Consider the following 21,407-nt stretch of genomic DNA (forward strand, 5'->3'; position numbering starts at 1 on the left):
TTGGCACCGGGTGAAAACATTTTATTTTCCAGGTCTTTTATCTGTTAAATTTCTAGTTTTAATTTTGTATTTTTATTATACACTGTGTTGCTGTGCCAATGTGCCAGTTTGTTGTGGTCACAACAATATGGTCGTTTATGGTCTTAAATGAGGATAAATCCAAACAATAGGTAGTTTCAGCTCAGTGACTTTCAACATATGGCATTGTGTTCTACAGAACAAGTAGTAAACTATGTCCAATTGACTGAACTTTTCTGCAGTAAATTAGGGAAGAATTTCTATGAAAAGAAATCAGCATGGCAGTAGTAGATGGCTATTTGAGATGGTGTTTGGGTTTTCTTTGGATAACTGGTTTCTTCCCAAAGTACTTCTACAGAAAATATAAAAATGGGAATTTGATAGCATAAGTGGCAGAAGTAATTGTAAACTCTATGAGCAACAGTAAAAAAAGGGGGTCATCTGAAGGAGGTTTAAAAGCATTTAAAGTGCAATCCTGTGCAAGTTCAGGTAAAAAAGCCCAAGCTTACAGCAGTGCTGGCTGTAGCTTGCCTTTGCTAACTGAACGAATCCTATAGCACGGTAGAATTCATATAACACATCGGTACCACTCAATACCGCAAGACCAGGACACTGATAACTTGCTTAAATCATCCAAGGAGATGTATTAGCTGTGACAAAGTTTGGTAGCATACGGTAATTCAATACAATATATTGTGGGAACAGTTTCGCTAATGTTCCTGTACTAAGGAGATTCACTGACATGATCATTCTTGGCATGTTTGATACTTTATGACTAGAAGGGAGGAAAACTGTCAAGTGCTGATGGGAGCCAAAGTACAGTATCAGCCTTGGGCCACAAGGTACCTGAACTGGTAGTGCTCCAGTTTCTTGATCACTTGACATTAGGTTCATAGAATCATAGAGTAACAGAGCTGGAAGGGGCCAGAGGGCAGTGGGTTCAACCCCCTGCTCTGTCAGGTTTCCAAGTCAAACCATCCCTCTCCGATGGCTGTCTAGTTGCATCTTCAATGCTCTAGTGTAGGAGAGCCCACAACCTCCCTAGGTAATTGGTTTCATTGCTGTACTTGTTCTAACAATCAGGAAGCTCTTCCTGATGCCCAGCAGGAGCCTGGCTTCCTGTAGCTTGAGCCTGTTCTTCTGTGTCCTGCACTGCGATGACTGAGAAGAGATCCTTGTCCTTCCTCTTTGTGACAACCATTCAAGTACTGTAGAGTGCTATCACATCTCCCCTCAGTCTTCCCTTCTCAGGACTGAACAAGCCCAGTTCTCATATAGCTTTGTTTCCAGTCTTCTGATAATCCTTCTTGCCCTCCTCTGATCCCTTTCCAGCTTGTCTGCATCTTTCTTCAACTGTGGTGCCCAGAAATGGACACAGCATTCCAGATGAGGCCTAACCACTGTTGAGTAAAGGGGAACTAGTACTTCATGTGATTTGGAAGCAATACTTCTATTAATGCAGCCTAAAATAGCATTTGCCCTTTTTGCAGCCACATCACATTGCTGACACATATTCAGCTATACATATACATCGTGATACACAACGATTCCAAGATCCTGCCAACTTCAGGATTGTTGAGCCAAATATTCCCCATCTTATAACAATGCATTTGGCTTCTTTTTCCTAGGTGCAGAATTTGGCATTTGACCCTATTGAATTTCTTTCTGTTCTTTTCAGCCCAGCACTCCTACCTATCAAGACCAACTCAAAACCCTTTTCTGTCTTCCAGGGTGTTAGCTATCCCATCCAGTTTTGCGTCATCTGCAAATCTGATCATTGTTCCCTGCACTTTCTCATCTAAATCATTAATAAAAATCTTGAACAGCACTGGGCCCAGAACTGCACCCTGCAGTACCCACTTAGTACCTCTCCCAGTTTGAGAATGTGCCATTGATGACACTCTTTCAGTCCAATTCTGTAGCCAACTGTGGGTCCACTTGATCATTGTTCCTTCTAGCTAGTTTGCTGATTAGGATATCTTACAGAGTTTTGTCATAAGTTTTGCTGAAATCAAAATATATTATGTCCACAGCATTCCCACAGTCCATCAGGGAACTTACCCCATCAAAAATTGAGTGTGGAAATTCTGTGTAAAGCTCCTGTGCAGAATATTCCACATAGCCCATGCAGTTTTGAAATAAATGTTTGCTCTGAGAGTAACACCATCAGGTCAAATGGGACGAGATGTGCATCCATTTTGGGTTCCTCCTCTGAAGGAACTACACAGACTTTTTATCTCCTCTGCTGGTATGATGTGCTGTCATAACATTTATGTCAATGCTTATGCATTTTCAATGCTTACACAAAGGCAGGAAATAAGAGGAATTTGGATCATATTTAATGTGCAAAAATTAATATTACATTTTGTTTGAACATCTGTATTGAATGTAAAAGAAAGAGCTTTGAAAGAGCAGATACGCTTATCTTTGTGATGACCCTTTTGGTGATGTTGGGTTGGTGTCCAGTCCCAGCTGTTATAACCTTAGATTTCATTTCCCTCCCTGACAAACTCAGTGTGAACCAGGAAATGACCTGTATGAATGATGAGTCTGCTTTTTTATATTTCATTATCTAAGCCTGTTCTTTTTTGCTTGCTTTCTTGGAAGTCAAAAGAAATGGTGTGATGACCAAGAAGAGGAAGAGAAATAGAGACAAGACAGAGACAGAACTGGTTCTCAGTGTTCTCTTTACCCCCTCTGTGTTCTTTGCCTTCTCTCCCCACCCACACCAAGAAAGCTAATCAGTGGTCAATTTGAAACCTTCAGGGCTCTCTCTGAACACGGAAGTATCTATTCTGCCCCATCCACCAGTTTTCTTTTCCAACTCACTCATTGGGCAGGTTCAGACAATACAGCAAGCCTACAGGGTTAGTAAGCTATGCAGCACAGTTTATTTGCAAGAGCATCCAATGGACATTTTTCTTTCTTTCGTCCGTCCATCCAACTATCCATCCTTCATCCCTGTTCTCTTCCAGGACTTCACCTCAGCTCTTTCCTCATTGGTTCATTGCTACTTTGTCAATAGTTTTTTTTTTTTTTTTTCATTTTGGTCAGCTTGCAAACTAGTCATTGTTAATGCTTCCCCAGTCTCCTTCCTGGCGGCCATTTTACACCTACTCATCCATGCTGATTTTTCACCAAACAGCTCATTGAAGCAGTTTGCAAACTTCTTCCCATTTACACCACACCTCTCATCCTTCAATTTATGCTTTGGCCAGTCATTTGTGATAGGCAAGACCTGGCAGTGCTGTGTGGTTCCCTCACCTGGGCTCTTCTTTTCTCACCTCCACTCCTGCAGAAGTGCCATCCGTAACCAAACAAGAGCCCAAATCCTCATCAGATCAGCAAGGATTTGTTGCCCCATTTTTTCCTGCAGGTGCCCTCACTTCTCTGAAAACATACAAGTTAAAGTAGTACATCTGCAAACTATATGCTCAGGTATGCTCAGGATCTACTTGTCCTAGTTGTGTGAACAAATAAAGTTGTATACCAAACTAAGCATTCTCTGGGTTGAAAGGGACCAGGAAAGAAATCCTAAGAAACTGCAAGATATTATTTACTTAACAGTACTTACAGCCTGCCTTTTTCCTGCAAGGAACCCACGGTGGCTTACATAACCCTCCTCTCCATTTTATCCTCACAACACCCCTGTGAGCTAGGGTAGACTTAGAGTCACTGGCTCTAGCTCACAAAGCCATGTGAGGACTAGAACCTGGATCTCCCGATCCAGCACTAACCACTACGCCACACTGGCTATTTGTGCTTGAATGTTTCTTATGGAATGGGCATTCTATCTATCTGAAAATATAATGAGCAGGCTGCACTATGACACCTACATTTGCATTTACACAGGCACAGCTGGGCTTATTTGACTGACTTCAGAAAAGGAGAAAATACAAGCAAAGAATGCATAGATACTTGCAAGGTAATTAGAAAAGCTACGTTGAATGGTGAGGGGCCTGCTTAATGTAGACCTGGAGGTCAATAATGGAGAACCCTCAAGGGCTCTGCATGACATTTTGCAGGTAACATTGCTCATCTCCATGCTGCATGTTCAATGAAGCCCGAGATGGATGTGGTGGGCACACTGTTTGATCCCATTGTTACAGATAATTTTCAGCTTGTGTAACAAACATCTTCATGCAAGCAGCTTGCTAGCCATGTTCTGAATCCTTGGCCATCCTGTCTTTTAGTCTGCCAGGGCAGGATTGGGAATGTGGATTGCAGCAGCAGTAAACACTTGCTGAGGAAAGGAAAGCTCCCATACAAACTCTTCACCCTCATTCTTGCCATGGGTAACTCAGAGGACCCTGCAAAGGGCCAACTTGCCTTCCTCCTCCCTTCCATGATCATGAGTCAATTTCCACTCATGGTTGCTCTTTCCCTCTTACCCCCACTCCCTGAGATTACAAAGCCTTATGTCCCTGACAAAAACACCAATTGCTCTACCCAAATCCCCAGTTCTGAAAGTCAAACACTTGGGAAAGAAAAGAGAAAGAAAAGAAAGTCTCTTTGGGATAATGTCCATGATTAGTAGCTGCTACATTGCCATCACTATTGTGACCGTTAAACATTTTTGGATCACTGAGCCCTCCCCCTCCCCCCTGCAATTACAAAGTCTGGTTTGAAAGTTCCCTGAGATTGCAAAGTCTGGATTTCATGACCTCAGTTTTGACAGCCTATGACAGCCCCTTTAAAATACCCACGTGGCACCTTGTATGGGCAGTCAATTACTGGAAAAAAAAATTCACTTTAAATATAGCTGTTCTTCTGTAACTGCACATGACCACAGTTGTGCAATTGTCCCAAGAGACCTTTTCTTTCTCTTGGCTTTCCAAGTTTTGACCATCTGGCAGCCCCCATGGCCCAACTGGCCATACATGGAATTGCACCACTGGACTTTCTCTCTTTGTGGTGCCATTTGTATGCCTAATGAAGTGAATTTCTTCAGCAATCTGGGGACTCAGTCCAGGATTCCAACATTGCCTGCCACAGGGCACCACCTGCTGTGGACTGTCTCCTCTCAATTAGGCACCATTAACAGAGGTAAGAGACCTAACTAAAATCTCTCTTGAGAGTTTTGAGGGATGACTGGCTGTGCTGTTGGCTGCCTGGTGTGGGCTGAAAGAAGCTAAACTTTAGATAGAAACATTGTTGTCTACCAGGTAAGATGGGTGTGGGTAGCATTCACAGAGGCTCCAGTGGCTTTGCATGAAAAGGATGGGTTGACTAATGAGCTAACAGGACTGCAGACATAAAGTTAAGGCTGGTGAACTGAGACACTAGTTGGTGAAGCAAGTTGTTCACTCTGGAAAGGATTGAAGTTGTGCATAGCAACCCCACTCTCCTAGCTAGACTTATGGGTCAATGACCAAAATTGTGCAAAAAGCAAGATATGAGCTAAATATCCAGACCTTTGAAATGGCATAAAAGTCCTGTGTGATAGTAAGATAAGGCCTTCAGGCTGTGCTCCACATTCAAGCAAGACTGAATCTGGCTGGACAGTATACAGTGACCAGGAGGGTTTAAGCCACTTTAACAATGTCTTCTCCGTTCCCTTGGACCAAAGGGGAAGGAAACACTGATCCCTTTTCACTCATCGTTGTTTTAGGGTTTCACAGTACTTTGTCTGTGTGAGGGACAAAGACTAGAAGGAGAAGCATAAAAATGATACACCAATGCATACTCCAACAATGCAATACACCACAAATACTGGGGCAAGGCAGGGACCAAATCAAAGCCTGGCTCCACTTCACATCCATCATATCAAGAGTAGCCATGTGTAAGCTGTAAGCTAGATTTTGTCTTCTCAGAATCACCAGTATTCTTTAGGGAAGCTTCCAAATTCTGTTATGCTTACACAAGTTTGCATTTGCCATGATGCTGGACTCTCAGGCTATTTGTCAGTAAGTATGATTTTGACCAATCTAAGACAGAAGAGGAAAATGCAAATAGTAATTTCCACACACTTACTAGGATAACCCACAGCAGGAAGTTCTCCTAGCAAGCCTCACTGAAATGAACCAAAGCACTCCCATAAAGTTCTTAGTGGATTCTGCTCAGAGGATTAGATGTACTGATCTCCTGCTCTGCACACAAAATCTGTCATCTGACCTTGATCATGAAGTTACCATTTTGAATTGTACCTGCCATGAACATTTTAGATGAATCTCTCTCTCTCTTGTCTGCCAGTCTATAATACTGGCATAACCCTAACCTCTCTTAGATGGTTGTTGTTAAGCACTGTAAAGTACTATGTGAAACATTCAGAATACTTTAAAGCACTATATAAATGCTTTATTTATAGGAACACCTTTCAAGAATAACCTTCTTACAAGCTGCAAAAGCCTCAGTACAATCTCTTACTGACCCAACTCATTCTCATTCTGCAAAGTCTTCATTGCTAACCCCCAAAGGGTCACACTAGAGAAGAACGGCCCTTCGCTATTTCTGTATTCAGTAGATGGTACACGGCTACTAAGTTCCGTACAACTGCTACCCAGCGTGCTCATGGAGGAACGAATCATGGGAACACCATCGGACTGCAAAGGTTCTTCCTCAGGTGGCAGATCCATTTCTTTGGAACAGCACGGCCGACTGGGTCTTTCCTGAGATTTGTGAAGTGTAGTAGGATCCAGACTCAGTTTCTGATGATTTATACAATCATTCTGTTGTACAGTGGATTGCATCTTGCAAAATGTTGCCCCAGAACTATCAACTTCATTAGATGAATTTCCATTTGGGTGGATGGGAAACTTCACTGACACTGGCAATAAAGTTACTGATATTTCTTGGGTAAATGAATCTGAACTTTGGGATTTCTCAAGGTCTGAAATTTCTACTGCCTGAGTAAACTCATCTAGCATATTTGGTCCTTCATTGCCAGCTTTACAATGGATTTTTTTGTGTCGACGTAAGACAGCAGAACGACTGAAGCATTTGTTACAAGTTTCACAATTATATGGCTTTTCCCCTGTATGAGTCCGGATGTGTCTTCGTAAGTCACCTGACCCTGCAAAGCATTTTCCTATAAAATAAGAAAAGCTATTTAAATATTGTTTCTTCCTACATCAACGAGCTATATATGCACAGTATACTGCCCTGCACATTAGTGTCATATTAATAGTTATCATTTCCAAAATGCAATTATTTATGGTTTTATCTCTGTAAGGCTGGAAATAACCATTGCTACTGGAAAGCAATTAAAAGTACCTGTGCGCAGTTCCTGTATGCAGCCAACTAAAGCCGTGGGGTGCACATTTGTGCACTTTCGTTGTGGCTTGCTGCCCATGAGTTCTACATGTGATGGAGACCTTTTGGTTATTTATCGTGCCCTTGACTTAATACTTAGCTGAATAGTATGTTATACTTCAGGAACAAATATGGTAACTGAATCACACTTTTAAAAAACATGACTACCAAATAAAGAAGTTAGCTTTAAATGGAAAATAAGCAGGGTCTTACCACAAGCCGAGCAACTGTAGGGTCTCTCTCCTGTATGTCTGATCCTGTGCTTTACTAACTTCCGTGGTAAATTAAACGACTTTCCACACTCATCACAGGTGAAAACTTTTTCTACTGTATGGTTCTTCTTGTGTTCCTTCAAGTTACTGAAGTTACTAAAGCCTGGAACAATGCAAGAAAATATACTGCTCACTGGATACAATCAACAAAAGGCCTCCACTACGCTGATGTAACCATCATTTCCCTCACACCAGAGCAAGCAAACTCCATGCGTGACCCAGATGCTCTGTGATAAACTGTTGGTACCACAGTTCTTGGGCAAAGGACAAGACACCCTAGGCATGCAGCTGCTCACAGTGGACTGATGTGTCTTCTCCTACCAGTCACAATTAGTAACGCTGTCAGTTGTTGCATGCTAGCTGAGCCATATCATTTCCCAAATTCAAGGTGTGGCTGAGATTAGCCTGGGCTGAGCAGGGCTGGATCAGGGAGGAGCATCTGTGCTACATGGAACAGTGGGGTTGTGAACTAGTTCTGTATGCAATCTCCTAATTCCTGGGGAGGGCTTCCTGAAAGATAGACAGATGCCAGATGTCTTGAGGAGTGTTCTGAATATTATACATCTAGGAAAGAAAAATAGTTTAAAAGCTGGGATTTTAGCGTTAGACATTTGTAAGGCATTTGGTTTGGTGGAATGGGATACATTAAAAATTGTGATAGATAATATGGGATTTGGAGTTGTTTATACAGTGTTTAATTATATAAATCAATTATATAAAGATAACAACAGAAGAGACCTGGTAAATGATGGTATCACAGATATAATATCTCTAGGCTGGAGAACACGTCAAGGATGCCCCTTGACCTTGTCTCCCATTTTATTTGTGATGGTAATTGAATTATTAGCTATTGTAATTAGGAAAGATGCAGAATTGAAAGGAATTGGATTTAAAGAAGAAGTTAAGATAAATTCGTTTGCTGATGATACCCTTAGACATTGGAAGACCCTATATAAAAGTTATAGGCAGACTTAAGCTGCATTTACAAGAATTTGAGAAAATAACTAGACTAAAAGTTAATTGGGACAAACCTGAAATTATGTTAATTAATTATAGTAAAGATGATAAGGCCAAACTGAAAGACTTATTTGAGGGGAACAGGAGGGATACAATAAAATATTTAGGAATTTATATTACATGGGAACTACACAAAATGGTGAAATTGAATATGGATTATCTTAAAAAACAAATAGAGGAATATATTAAGGAGTTTGATAAGGCCAAACTATCTTGGTTTGGTAGAACTGCAGTGTGCAAAATGAAGATTATTCCTAAAATTAATTTCCTTTTTAAGATGCTACCCATTAAGATTGCAGATTCTGATTTGAAAAGTTGGCAGAATGTGATTAATCCCTTTTGTAATTGGAAAAAAGACTAGAATTAATAAAAAATTATGGTATAAACCCCAAAAGGAAGGAGGATTAGGCTTTCAAAATATTAAAACATATTATTTAGCAAATCAAATAAGATATATTTTAAATATAATGATCTATAAAGAGTTACTTTGGGGCGATGTTGAATTCAACAAGGATAGAAATCGTATGGAAAATATTTTATTTAGGGAGCATAATATTTTAGATTTAAAGAAAATAGAAAATCCATTTCTAAAAAATCCTAAATATGTTGGAACTGTGGAGATATAGTAGGAAGATTTTAAGCCCGGTAATTTCTCCATTAATTCCAGTAATTGCAATTAAGAATTTTCCTGAGAATTTGAAAGGTGAGTTATGGAGAGTATTAAAAGAACAGAACACATTTAGATTGAAGGACTGGTTAAAATTTTTGGGTATTGTATAGAATTGAAGGGGTTGGGTTTGAAGATGATTCAGTTACAAAATTGGGTGGTAGACTTGGTGAAATAACAAAATTAACTAAATTTGAAAATGGTAGAAAGTACAGAGAAGGACGATAGCAGAAATAGGAAAGGAATTACAAGTTTAATATATAAAATGCTCACAGAAGGGCAGTATGGGTGATGTAGACTTTTGGAAAGTTGGCAAGATGATATGACGAAAGTTATTAGTCAAGTAAACTGGCTGAAACTATGGAATAATAGAATTACAAAGAGTTTGTTGATCAGAGTAAAGGAGGATTGTTTTAATTGGAAGTGGTATAATACACCAGTAAGGTTAAACAGAATTAATTCTGAAAAAACACCTCTTTGTTGGAGGTGCAAAAAAGAACAAGCGACTTATTATCCTATGTGGTGGTTGTGCAAAATTAAACAGAAACAATGGGCAATGATATTTAAGGAAATTAGTGGTATTATGGAAAGATTTTGATGTGCCCAATTATTGCGCTTTTGAATACTTTTTTGGATTTATAATTAGACAGAGCACAACAAGAATTGATTATTATTATGGCTACCACCACCAGCTTACAAATGGCTAAAAACGGGAAAGGTATAGATTTATTCAAGATTGTTGACTGGTATAATGAAATTTGGAACTTAGCTATTAATGATAAATTAACGTGATCTGAAAATTAGGAGAGGGGAAAGGAAAATAAATGATTTTGCAAGAATATGGAATGTCTTTTTACTATATGTACTAGAGAAACATAAAGGGAAATATCCAGTGAAAGATTCACTGTATTTTTGGAGAGACACAGGGTTTAGTGGTGATCTTTTGTAAATTTTACACCAGAGGGTGATGGGTGTACTATGTTATGTATAGTTTTAGTTTATGATGTTATGTATATTTTTAGCCAATGTTGTTATTGGTTTTTTTTGGTGGTCTATGTATTATGTAATTTATGTTAATTGTATAATTTATGTAGTTTTTGTAAATAAAATTAAAATTTATTTTAAAAAAGAAAGAAAAAAAAGCTCCAAGAAACCTGAACTTTTACTGCCAAATAAATAAATAAATAAATCCTGAGGAGGTTTCATTTCCAACATACCACGACCACAAATATCACATAGGTGGGGTTTTTCTCCAGTGTGAATAATAATGTGGCGCTGGACATCCCCAGATGCAGCAAACCTGTAAAACAATTAAAGTATGGCTATAAAGCTTTTAGCAATTGAACTTCAGTGTCTCTATTTTAAAGCATCTATCTGTTCACATGGACTACTATGCATGGCTGCCAGGCCATGGCCCAGGGGCATCAATTTGGGAACTAGACCTCCCACATGGAGGCTGTGCACACAGGCCCCCATCATTCATGCAACTGCCCTCTTTCAAACGGCCCTAATTTCATGAATGGCAAGAGTCATGCTGAAGTGAAATCTTCAGTACAATTACTGTTAGCACCTGAAATGCTGAGACTGTGCCAACATCAAGTACACACCCACATGTGACCAAATACGCATTGGGATTGTATGTCACAGAAGAAACTGCTACATTTAGCACTTGATCGTTCTCATAACCCAGAAACAGCTAGATGGTTGCAGCTCTGAAGTAAAGAAGCCAAGTGCTACCAGAAATCTTCCCTGGCTTAAGTGCTGAAACAGTATGATTCACTTTCATACTGTTTATTTTGTTCTGCCACCATGTTATTGATTTATTTAACCTATCATTTTGCTTATGTATGGCCATCAATTTCATTCTTGCTGAAACAACAAAGCTATGATATTATAAAAGAAGGGTTAAAAAAGGAGAAGAAATATAACATCACCTCTACTGAGGTTTTGCAACAAGTACATTATTTCAACATAATTAAAGAAGTATCTTAATTACAAACTGGACTAATAGATTTACTCTGCTGCTTAGGAATGAAATGGGTTTTGTTCTATGACAGATCCCATTTTAGAAGAGAAGTATAAAAGACATCACTATTGCAATTAACTGAATGATGTGTTTGTTTTAATCCTGCAACAGCAGGGGATTGGACTTGATGGCCTTCATGGCCCCTTCCAACTCTACTATTCTATGATTTCAAAGGCCTTAGGATTTGCTGGCAGACATGCATTTGATGCTGCTGGGTTGATAACTGCTGGACTTTCACAGCGGTGCTGATTTGGCCTTCTAGTTTAACAGGGGTAGGACATCACCTCCAAACCATGGGCCAAATTCAATTTTGGAAAAGCTCCAGGGAAGGACCTTCTAGTGCTGGTGGGGGCCAAAAAACCCAACAGCTTTTAGCTTTTATTGCCAGTGAATAACACTTAAGAGAGGTATTTCAACCTTTCAGAATTGATTGATTGATTGATTGCATTTGTATGCCGCCTAATTGTGCCACAGCACCTCTGGGCTGCTCACAATCACAAGAATACAGACTTAATGGCACTTAAAGCTAAGAAACCACCGAATTATCAGTTGCTGGGGGAAAGGCTACACCCAGAGGATCACACTAGGCTCCTAAGTCTAAGCTGGGACCCTTGGCTTGAGGTTCCCCACCCTGAGGTATATTAGAGTTATCTACCCAGGTACTTAGGGTCAATATGGACTAACAATCTACAGGGATATATTTTTGCTTAATATAATAGTGACCATATTCAGACATGTTCCAATTTGCAAACCATTGTTTCAAAGATAGGAAAGACGGAACAAGCTTGTTCCGTCTTTCCTATCCCTCTTTGTCAAACCGCAAAGAGAACAATCCCTCTTTGTCAAACCGCAAGTTGCAGTATTGGAAAATTGTGACTTCCATATTCCCTCTAAACCAGGAAGATTATGAATGATAATTTGATCCAAGTTTGCACTCCTGTTTTAGAGTGACTGCTCAAGCCAGCTTGAAATGATATAAGATGACTAGGAAGTCTTTACTGAGGTACTTAAGTATTTTTAAGACTAGGTAAGAAGTGCTCAAATTTATTGCTGATTCTTAGTTCTCCAAATCAAAGGTATGGGAATGCAGCCAATTATGCAAGAGTTTACAGTCATACAAACCTTTTCCCACAGATTTCACAGATGTAAGGTTTTTCACCAGAGTGCCGGCGTAAATGAGTCTGAAGATTACCTGCCTACAAAAGAAAAGCTTTTTTTAAATACAGCTCAACTAACCCAACTGGTCATGCTGATAAAGGGTTATGATCGGAAAAGGGGATCTTCCTTTAGTTCTTGATATAAACTACATGGCATGTGAAAAGTAGTCTTTCAGTATTGGGACTAGAAACTAGCAATCTTGCTTCTACCAAAAGAGCTACCACAAACCAACTTGTCACTCAAGCATCAAGCTCTGGCCAGAGCATTGTTGTGCTTCTGTTTGAAGCAGCCAGCCTTAGAAAGGATTGGTCTGAAGAAGCTTCCCAAGCCCTTTCCTCCATGCAAAACCTCTTCTGTTCTTCCCTGCTGTCATGTTGGCCCTGGAGAAAGGGACAACTCCTGCACAAGGGATTAGTGGTATCACTCTACTAGTACTCAGGGTCCTGAACTCAGTCCTGTGCCCTGCTCTACTCTCTGTCCAGAGAATACTAAGAATTACAGAAATGTAACTGTGTACTCCCTAAGGTAGTGTCTAATGTCTGTCTTTGGCCTTAATCTTACTACCTACCTTGCTACTTTAATTTTCTCACAGCCTTTATAATAAAAATGTAAGTTTGGCTGGAGCAGTGGAAATGAAAACATGAGAGTCATCCTGGCTAATGGGCAGGGCGGAGGTGCCACCTGTATGTCCTCCAAGCCTGCTCTGCGGGGTTGCCTGAATTGTCACAGCAGATGAGGAAGGCATAGAGAGGGCTGCACAGGGAGGAGAAAATAGGCCTATTTTTGCAGCATTGCATCCAAGCCATACAAGGATACAACTACTGATGTGCTGAAATATAGAATAATGTGTGTTTTGCTCACACGGTCTACCAAAAAATAAATTAAAAATAAAAATCATAAATTTGGAAAGAAACAAAAGAAAGGGGAGAATAATATTGTGGAATGAGAAACTGGTTGGAACTTTAGTTGTATTTCTTTAACCTGGGACTTTTCAAACCTGAATGTCTTGGATCGTTAACAACCCACACTAAGCAATAAAAGGTTTAGGGTTTCTTAACAGAATGTGAAGGAAAGAGGACAATTCTTTTTCCATTAAAGAGATGATAAACATTCCTTAGATTTTTCTACCCCATTTTTGACAGCACTGCCCCAAAGCTGTACCAATATTGAATCGGAGGCTGCCTTATGCTTGACCAGACCATTGGTCCATCTAGCCCAGTATTGCTGATGCTACCTAGCAGCAGCTCCCTAGTCTTCAGCATGCAAAGCACATACTCTGTCACTAAGCTGCAACCTTTCCACTAGGAGTTCGAAGGTGACGGGGAAATTCCACAATGGTTAGAGCAAGAGTGCAGACTTTTGTTCAATCTCATCATGCCTTCCCTACAGAAGTAGACAGACCCAGTTGGCTGGATAGTATATCAACACATGTAGACTCAAAGACATCAGGACACTTATTAATAGTATTAAATTCCTACCTGTGAGAAACATTTTCCACAAATGTTACACTCAAATGGCTTCTCACCTAAAAGAAAAAGCAATAATATTTTTCCACTTCTGTCATTTGCAGCGGAACACAAATTTACAATTTGCCATCAAAAGATATTCTGAACCCTCAATTCTACATTGTGGGGTCACTAGAATCCCCCTAGCTCAAATTGTAAACTGTAATTTACACATAAGTAGTCCTAAAGTCTTGTTCTTCTAGGACATTGTCACAAAGTACCTACGCTGGAACTTCCCCAGATTTCAGCTTCCTATATTTATTTAATTATAAAACGAACATGCATGGGACACAAAATTAACCCAGAATCTCCTTAGGAATAGCTGTGTGGGGTTTCATACCCAAACAATCCCCCCACCACAAAAGGCAGAAAGCAAGGTTCAGTTCAGATCATCTTGGTTTCATTCTAAATCTAAGATTCTCACCTAAAACCTCCAGCACTATTTTTTGTTGAGGGAGAATGAAGGTTAAACATTTTGATTCAATATTTGAAGGTAAACCTTTCACAATGTTGTCATCAGTAAAATTGTCATTCCAGCTGATATCCATAAACCCTCCACAGAAATGCCTCTGTAACTCACAGAACACCACAAGACCTACTTCGGAATGAAGCGTTTGCTCAGCAGTATTACATTTGAGTTGCGTCCAGATTTAGCTGCATGCAATGGGACAGGTGGAAATATACTTCCCACTCTGCAGAGCAGTCCCTTCAACACCCCGTCTCCCAAAAGCTGCACTTTATGATATAAGGCATAAGCTATGGTGTTGGAAGAAGGGATCCCTGAAGACTGGGCTGTGGGGGCTGCCCCAGCTCCAACCTATTATATTTACAAAACGGTACCTACCCAAAAGATAGTAAGATCACTCAACAAAATCTCTCACCCACAATGACATCCATTTTAACACTGCAAACAAATGGATCATCTAAGCTTTATCAGTGGGAGGAAATTTCATTAATGAAGACTAATTGTCAGAAAGCTATACATAAAAAGCATACTTTTAATGCTACTTTGGTTCTGACATGTTACTATTACTCAGAATATGAAACACTGAAAATATATCGTAAAAGAGTAGATTTCTCATAAATTATCTTTTAAAAGCACCCTGAGATTTTAGTGCAAAGCAGATGTGATTTTTACTTGATTGTTTAATCTTTGAATCAACTTAATGTTCTTTAATTAGTTCCTAGTATTAATCAACTTTATATATCCTGGAAATAGACTTAAGCACTTTTAAATCCAATTTACTTGTAGGAAAACTCAGGAGTACATGCTCAAATAGCCTTCTGAAATCAATCATCCTTAAACCCAAGTGCTAGGTATTTTACAAGACAAAAATATAGCCCACCCTTTTTATTATTATTTAAGTAATCCTTTGAAAGATAGATGGCATCCATACCCAACATCCAGGGTCTTTTTAGGCCCATACATACATTTGGTATTTTGGAAAATCTGGGCACCACAAATAGGCTGCCAATCACAAAAATATCTGCACATGAATGTACAACCTGAGTGCTATTCACTCTCGCATTTCTCTTCCTGGCTCCCCTTTGTCGCCCCCCCCCACCCGTTTTTCTCTTTCTCTCTGGCTCCCTTCTGTTTGTCTACTTCCTCCTCTTTCTTCTTTCTTCCTTTTTTCTCTCTTTTGCCCTCCCCTCTGGCTCCCTTTTCTTTGCCTCCTTTGTCTTCTCTGGCTACTCTCTCTCTCTTTTCCTTTCCATCTTCCTCTCTATCTTGTCTAACTTTCCTTTATCAATTCCTTCAGTCTCTTTGTTAGCCATTTCTTCATTCTTCTGTCTCCTTTTGCTCACTTTCTTCCTCACACCATACAATTTTTCATTTCATTTTCAGGGGGCAAGAAAAAGTCTCCTTGCTGAAGATCAGCTGGAGATATGGGGAGGAATTCACTCCTTATGCATAAGTGTCCTGTGTGGGGTGGACTTTTCCTTGCAAAGAAATGGCTGGGGCAAGGGTGTCATTCCTCCCCTAAACAAGTGAAAGGAGGACTTGCTCAATATAGTTGCAGAAGGGGGAAATTGCTTGGAGGACACCTCATTTTGCTCTTGCAGGATGTGTTGGTGCCTGTATTGCTCCTATTCACAACAGGCCTGTAAATAATCTAATTTAGTTCAGTACTATTGTTTTGCTAAGGCTTAAAAGAAATGTAGGTGACAAGAGTGACAGGAGTGGAGTGGTGACAGGAGTGGAGTGCCATCCATTCTTCGGTGGATGGCAATTTTCCTCCGCCCAAGCCATTCTAGGTAATGGGAGGGACAGTGGGAGCTGCAGCTCAACATCTGGAGTCCAATGTGTTCCCCATCCTTAGTTTAAGGCATGCTCCTACACATGTTTAAAGAGAGGCAAGTCCCTCTGAATTTAGTGGGACTGACTTTCAAATAAATGGGCACAGAATTATGGACTCAAGCACTTTAGTGAGTTCACAGCTAAGGCAGGATTTGCAAACAAGTCTCCCATGATCTGAACTCTAACACTCCATCCAATGGAGCGATCTGACTTTGCAAGCACTTTAGCATCACTGTATATATAACACGATCATACTGACATAGGTAAAAGAAAAAAAATGAAAGGGAGTGCTTTTACAAACTATGTTTTCCTGTCCAACTATCTATTGACAAAAATGTCAGTTGCAGAGTGCCATCATATTATTTTTATAAGCTACATGTACAGCTACACAGCAAAGAAATATATCCTGCTGCTCATGCAGGAAGTATGTCAAATATAAGGTGTCAAACAAGTTTATGTAAAACTTGTAGTGACAGGCCTTTGTCAGAGAAATGTATTTACACCTTTGCTGGGAAAATATGATTTCTAAACATCACATTCACTTGGATGATTATCTGATCAAGATCATGGAATACGATTGCCATTTATAATGTACAGACATAATTACTGTGCCATGCATGTCTTTTAAGCTGCTAGGATTGTATTCTGTCTTTCAAAATTTTGTAATTAAATAGTTGCCTTGAAAGTGTCAAATAATTGTACCTGTATGAGATCTTATGTGGAGCTCCAGATTGCTTGGATGTTTAAAAGCCTTTCCACATAATGCACAAGGATACTGCCTCTCTGAAAGGAACATTTGCAGCTGGCTACCTGGCTCAGAGGGTTCCTGAGAGGGCTCAAGTTCTACACTTTGCTCCAAGCACTCTGAACTCACTACATGCTTAACTGCCTTTCTTTCAATGGCATCAGTATTTGCACTTTTGGTGCTACTTTCCCTTTCTAACTCTGTTTCCCTTGCAATGTCTCCATTAGGAATTTTAAGTACAGAAGATTGTTCGGGGGACTTCTGAGATCGCAGGAAGTTCAGTTTTTTAAGATGCATAGCTTTTTTAAGCCTCATCTCTCTGGCTGGCTGTAAAGATGTGCCTTCTAAATCTTGCTCCTCTGAACGCTCGTTTAAGGGTTGAACCAGAAAGGATGGTGATAAGTGACTGGATGATTCCAAAACACATTCAGACTGATTGATGGTGCATGAATCATTCTTAACTGTGTTTTGTTCTGCAGAGGCACTGAAATCAAAGGATGGTTCTGATGAACTCTTGTTGCTGGGACAAGTAGTTTGCTTGTAGAACTGTTTGCTATAAAAATTACGGAGTTTGTAATGGTAATTTGGCTGTTTAAACGAGCAATCTGTGCAACTAGCGTCCATGGAATCTTGTTTCTGTTTACTGACATCACCAGATGAGATGTGAAGTGCGACAGGCTGTGGCCCATGTAGATGATGATCATCCAAGACTTTACAAGATTCCACAGGGGATGAACATACATGCAGTAAATTAGTACTATAACTGTCACAGTTAGTATCTGCAGTCATATTTTGCAATGAGAAGGCATCGTTACAAGGTATACTGGCTGGTTGCTCTACAGCTGTGGAGGTTTTTAAAAATGAGCGACATATGTTCAAAACATTTTGTACTTGCAGACACTGTGCAATATCCAACAACGTTTGTACATTGTCCCGGTTGAGGTCAAGATGAGATGTGTACATATAGTCCAAGATCTGGCCTATGCCACCTACATTTTTAATATCCAGGTGAAAGACATCATTCTTCTGGCCTGCAGAATTTTGAAACAGGGTCCTAGGAGGGAAAAGCAGAACCCTGTAAATGTGCAAATGCATAAAGTGGGTTTTTAAAAAAGCATTACATATTAACTAAAAAAAAGTTAAGTGAAATGTGTGTTACTTACTGAAATCCATAATTTGTGCAGTTGCTGTGAGCTATTCCAGTTATGACTTCCAGAACTGGTAATTCCTCAATACTTACAATACATTGTATGGGAGCAGTTAAGGCAATACTTTTTAAAATATCACCCTCCACAGAGTTAAGCTACAATACACAAATCCACCCTGGAATGATTTGTGATATTCATGATAGCAAAGTGGTTTGCAGATTAAAGCCTCTGCTCTCTCTCTCTCTTAGTTGCTAAAATAAAATTATTTATATAAGGGATGCATGTGATACGCAACAAGAAAACTTTAGGAAAAAGTGGCTTTTGAAATGTCAGGACTTTGTTAAAAGCATCTTGTGCTAGAGCAAAATATAATGCATTATTCCTACATGGTAGAATGCAGAGGCAGAAATTGTTATGTAGTAAGTAGGTTTAGGATTGCAGTCTGAGGTTTTAATTTACATTTAAAAGAAGTTATGGTTCCTGTCCTTAAAAATGCCAAAATAAGCTTGAACATGTGCAGGCATAATGAGGTCTCAGAAACACAGGCAGGATGGTATTGGACTGAGCAGTTTTCCACTGGTAGGAGGAAATAATCCTGGACTCCAGCTAGCTCAGAAGCCTGGTAGTGATGTGCAGGGCTCATAGAGTGGGAGAGAAATTTCAAACTATACAAGGGGCAAGGAAAATACATCATTTTCTTTCACATCCTTTCCATAGAACAGAAAAGGGAGATAGTGATCTTGCTCCTTTCTCTCCATATAGTGCAAAAAAAAAGAGAGGGTTTAAACCATATAAGATACTCACCCCCTAAACCTATTGCCTTTCTCTTTTGCTGAGAGAGGAAATCCATTCTCATGTTGATCACAACTCCCTGGATAAAATTTTCAGCTAGAACAAAGGTTTTTCATATGCAGCATTTTTTCCTGTCTAGGGCACTTCTGTCTGGGGTCAAAAATGGTCCCAAATGCAACTAATGCATGATTCACCATCTTCAACAATCAGATCTTTTCAAACTAGCTACGAAGTTCTCTTTCATTAGACAGCCCTCATGTGACTTTGATTTTACTGAATTTTATTGTCTGCTACACATCAATTATGTTAGATTTGCTGTTGCCTTGAATAGTATGACATGATTTTAATTGTTATACTCCACCCTGAGAACCACTTTCCTAAAGTCTGGTTAAAATCTTCTAAAAAACCATCTAGTTCGGGCATCAAGTACCAGTTCTTATAAGCAGTGACACACTTGGTCATCTGAGAAGAGTGTGGGGTAGTCACAAGCCAGTCTATAATTATGTAAAGCAATCGTCTGTATGAAGCAGTGGGGCCACATGGGAGGTGTATTTACAGCTGCCCCAATTTCCATTTCAGCATTTTGATGACATGTATATTTATCTTTTCCCTGGGCACATGGATATCACCAGGACTATTTACGAATAAAAATAAAACACTTCCGCCCAGAATGAAGGTCTTTATATAACTTGTGCCGCAGAGGCCTAAACAAATTTATTCAGAAATCCCACTGAATTTTAAAATACTTTCAAATAAATTTGCTGGAGATTAAAATACATCATATATTACTTTCACTATATTATACTGGTCCACATACCTGAAATACTGGCTGAATGCAGCCAATACATTTTTATGTGCTTTGAAACAAACTCCTTTGACCACAAGCATGCAATCACAAAGAAGGCCTTGGATACGTTGATCACGGAGCTGCTGAAGAAGATGACAGCTGTGGCTGGCAACAGCATCCATGCTCGACAGGCTTTAATTATCTACAGTAATAAAAGAGAACACATCTGAAGGAAGCAGGGTTTTACACTTACACTGTAACATATTCACTATGGAAACTAAGTGTTATAATAGGTCAATATCCCCAAAAGTCTGTATGTTAAATTCTAAAACTATTACTTAATTCAAAGGTTTAAAATGTTGTCTACTTCAAAGCACACAAGCCATAAACAATTTAACATAGATTGTGCACACATCCTTATATTATATAGATTATATAGAGAAAGGTTAATAAGCAAATGGAAATAGTTCTCTTCTCCAGTCCAGGAAGATATGAAACTTTTTATTTAACCCAGAACCATTCCAGCAATTTAGGAGAGAGCTACCACAGTGTAACACTATCACAGGGTTCTCTTTTCTAACCTCTTTGGTTTGTATTTGGTCAGAATACATTAAGCATCAGTAAAGGCATGACTTAAGGCAGACTGTAAATTAACACAGACTGTAAATTAACACAAAATCAAAATGGTCTCTTAAGTACGTATCACATTGACAAGAGGAAACAACACCTGCTATTAGTGCTAATGGCATTAGGCATAATCCAGAGAACATACAGCAAAGTATCTACACAGAAGTAAGGTCCACTCAAAGAAATTGAAGGGAGCTTTACTTCTGTCCTCAGCACAAGTTGCAAGAAAAGGGTACACTGAGGCCAAGTCTTATACGGGAGGCCTGGAAGTAATAACTCCAGCTTAAGTTGCATAAGTGTCCTGTGCTGGGTAAAAGGTGGACGTGGGTTCAGTGGAGGAGGACCAGTACACCAGAAACTTAAGGAAAGTTTTATGGCAAGGAATGGGCCAGCCTATTCCCAAGAATGTTAACTAGGGCTAAGATTTATCAATTAAAATCACCTAAAAGGATACCCTGGATTAATTGCACAGAAATGTAAAAATATTGGTAATACAAGTCCTTATAGAGTGCCACCTTAAGATATGTGCTTCCCTTTCTCTCACACAAGAAAATCAGAGACAGTGATGTGCAATACAGGAAGGGACTGCTTTCACCTGATTATATTTCAAGTGGAAGGTGACCATTTGAAGCTACCCACAGCTCTCCCAAGGCGATTAGCAGCTGCAAGGCATATATGTAGGGAGAAGTGGGAATAAGGCTTGCAATTGTGAAAAAGTCTTAACTATTAAGTTTTGTTTCAATAGTTGAGGGGCTAAATGGATTCATAGTAAAAGAAAAACATATTGTTTTATCTAAGGCCTCAGAAAAGTTGCATTGCAAATAGGGTGCACTGGCAAACTGGCAGTTTCTGTTACCCCTAAGAGGTGAAAATGAAGCCAGGTTTCTGTCCTTACATATGGGAAGGCAGGATTGAAATCAATACCACTTGATTGGGGAATAACTGAGCAGTCCTAAGTCTACAGAGCAAAAGGTGGAATGTGGCCCACACCAAAACTGGCTGGAAAGTTCTGACTAAAACAAATATAAGGGACTGTGAAGTGGCAACCGGGGAGAGTGAATCAGGAAGAAGTTATCAGGATGTGTTTTTCTG

At 39.6% G+C, this 21,407-nt stretch overlaps 1 protein-coding gene across 6 annotated transcripts in view; it reads right to left on the bottom strand.

Moving 5' to 3' along the window:
• Window positions 1-6,290: 6,290 nt before the first annotated feature.
• Window positions 6,291-21,407, bottom strand: part of ZBTB49 (zinc finger and BTB domain containing 49) — a 22,874-nt gene continuing 7,757 nt past the window's right edge. For 4 of the 6 annotated variants that reach the window (XM_044417998.1, XM_044417995.1, XM_044417996.1 and 1 more), the window contains exons 2-8: window positions 19,719-19,890; window positions 16,919-18,015; window positions 13,888-13,934; window positions 12,374-12,447; window positions 10,443-10,525; window positions 7,483-7,644; window positions 6,291-7,045 (exon numbers count right to left, since the gene is read on the bottom strand). In XM_044417998.1, the coding sequence (XP_044273933.1) occupies window positions 6,381-7,045; window positions 7,483-7,644; window positions 10,443-10,525; window positions 12,374-12,447; window positions 13,888-13,934; window positions 16,919-18,015; window positions 19,719-19,870 (2,280 nt within the window). In that variant the 5' untranslated portion in view covers window positions 19,871-19,890 and the 3' untranslated portion in view covers window positions 6,291-6,380. The remainder of the gene's footprint in view (window positions 7,046-7,482; window positions 7,645-10,442; window positions 10,526-12,373; window positions 12,448-13,887; window positions 13,935-16,918; window positions 18,016-19,718; window positions 19,891-21,407) is intronic. The other 2 variants (XM_044417999.1, XM_044418000.1) reach the window with 1 other exon arrangement.

This window comes from Varanus komodoensis, unplaced genomic scaffold (assembly GCF_004798865.1).
Source record: "Varanus komodoensis strain SLA01 unplaced genomic scaffold, ASM479886v1 scaffold9, whole genome shotgun sequence".
NCBI classification, from domain to species: Eukaryota; Metazoa; Chordata; class Lepidosauria; order Squamata; family Varanidae; genus Varanus; species Varanus komodoensis.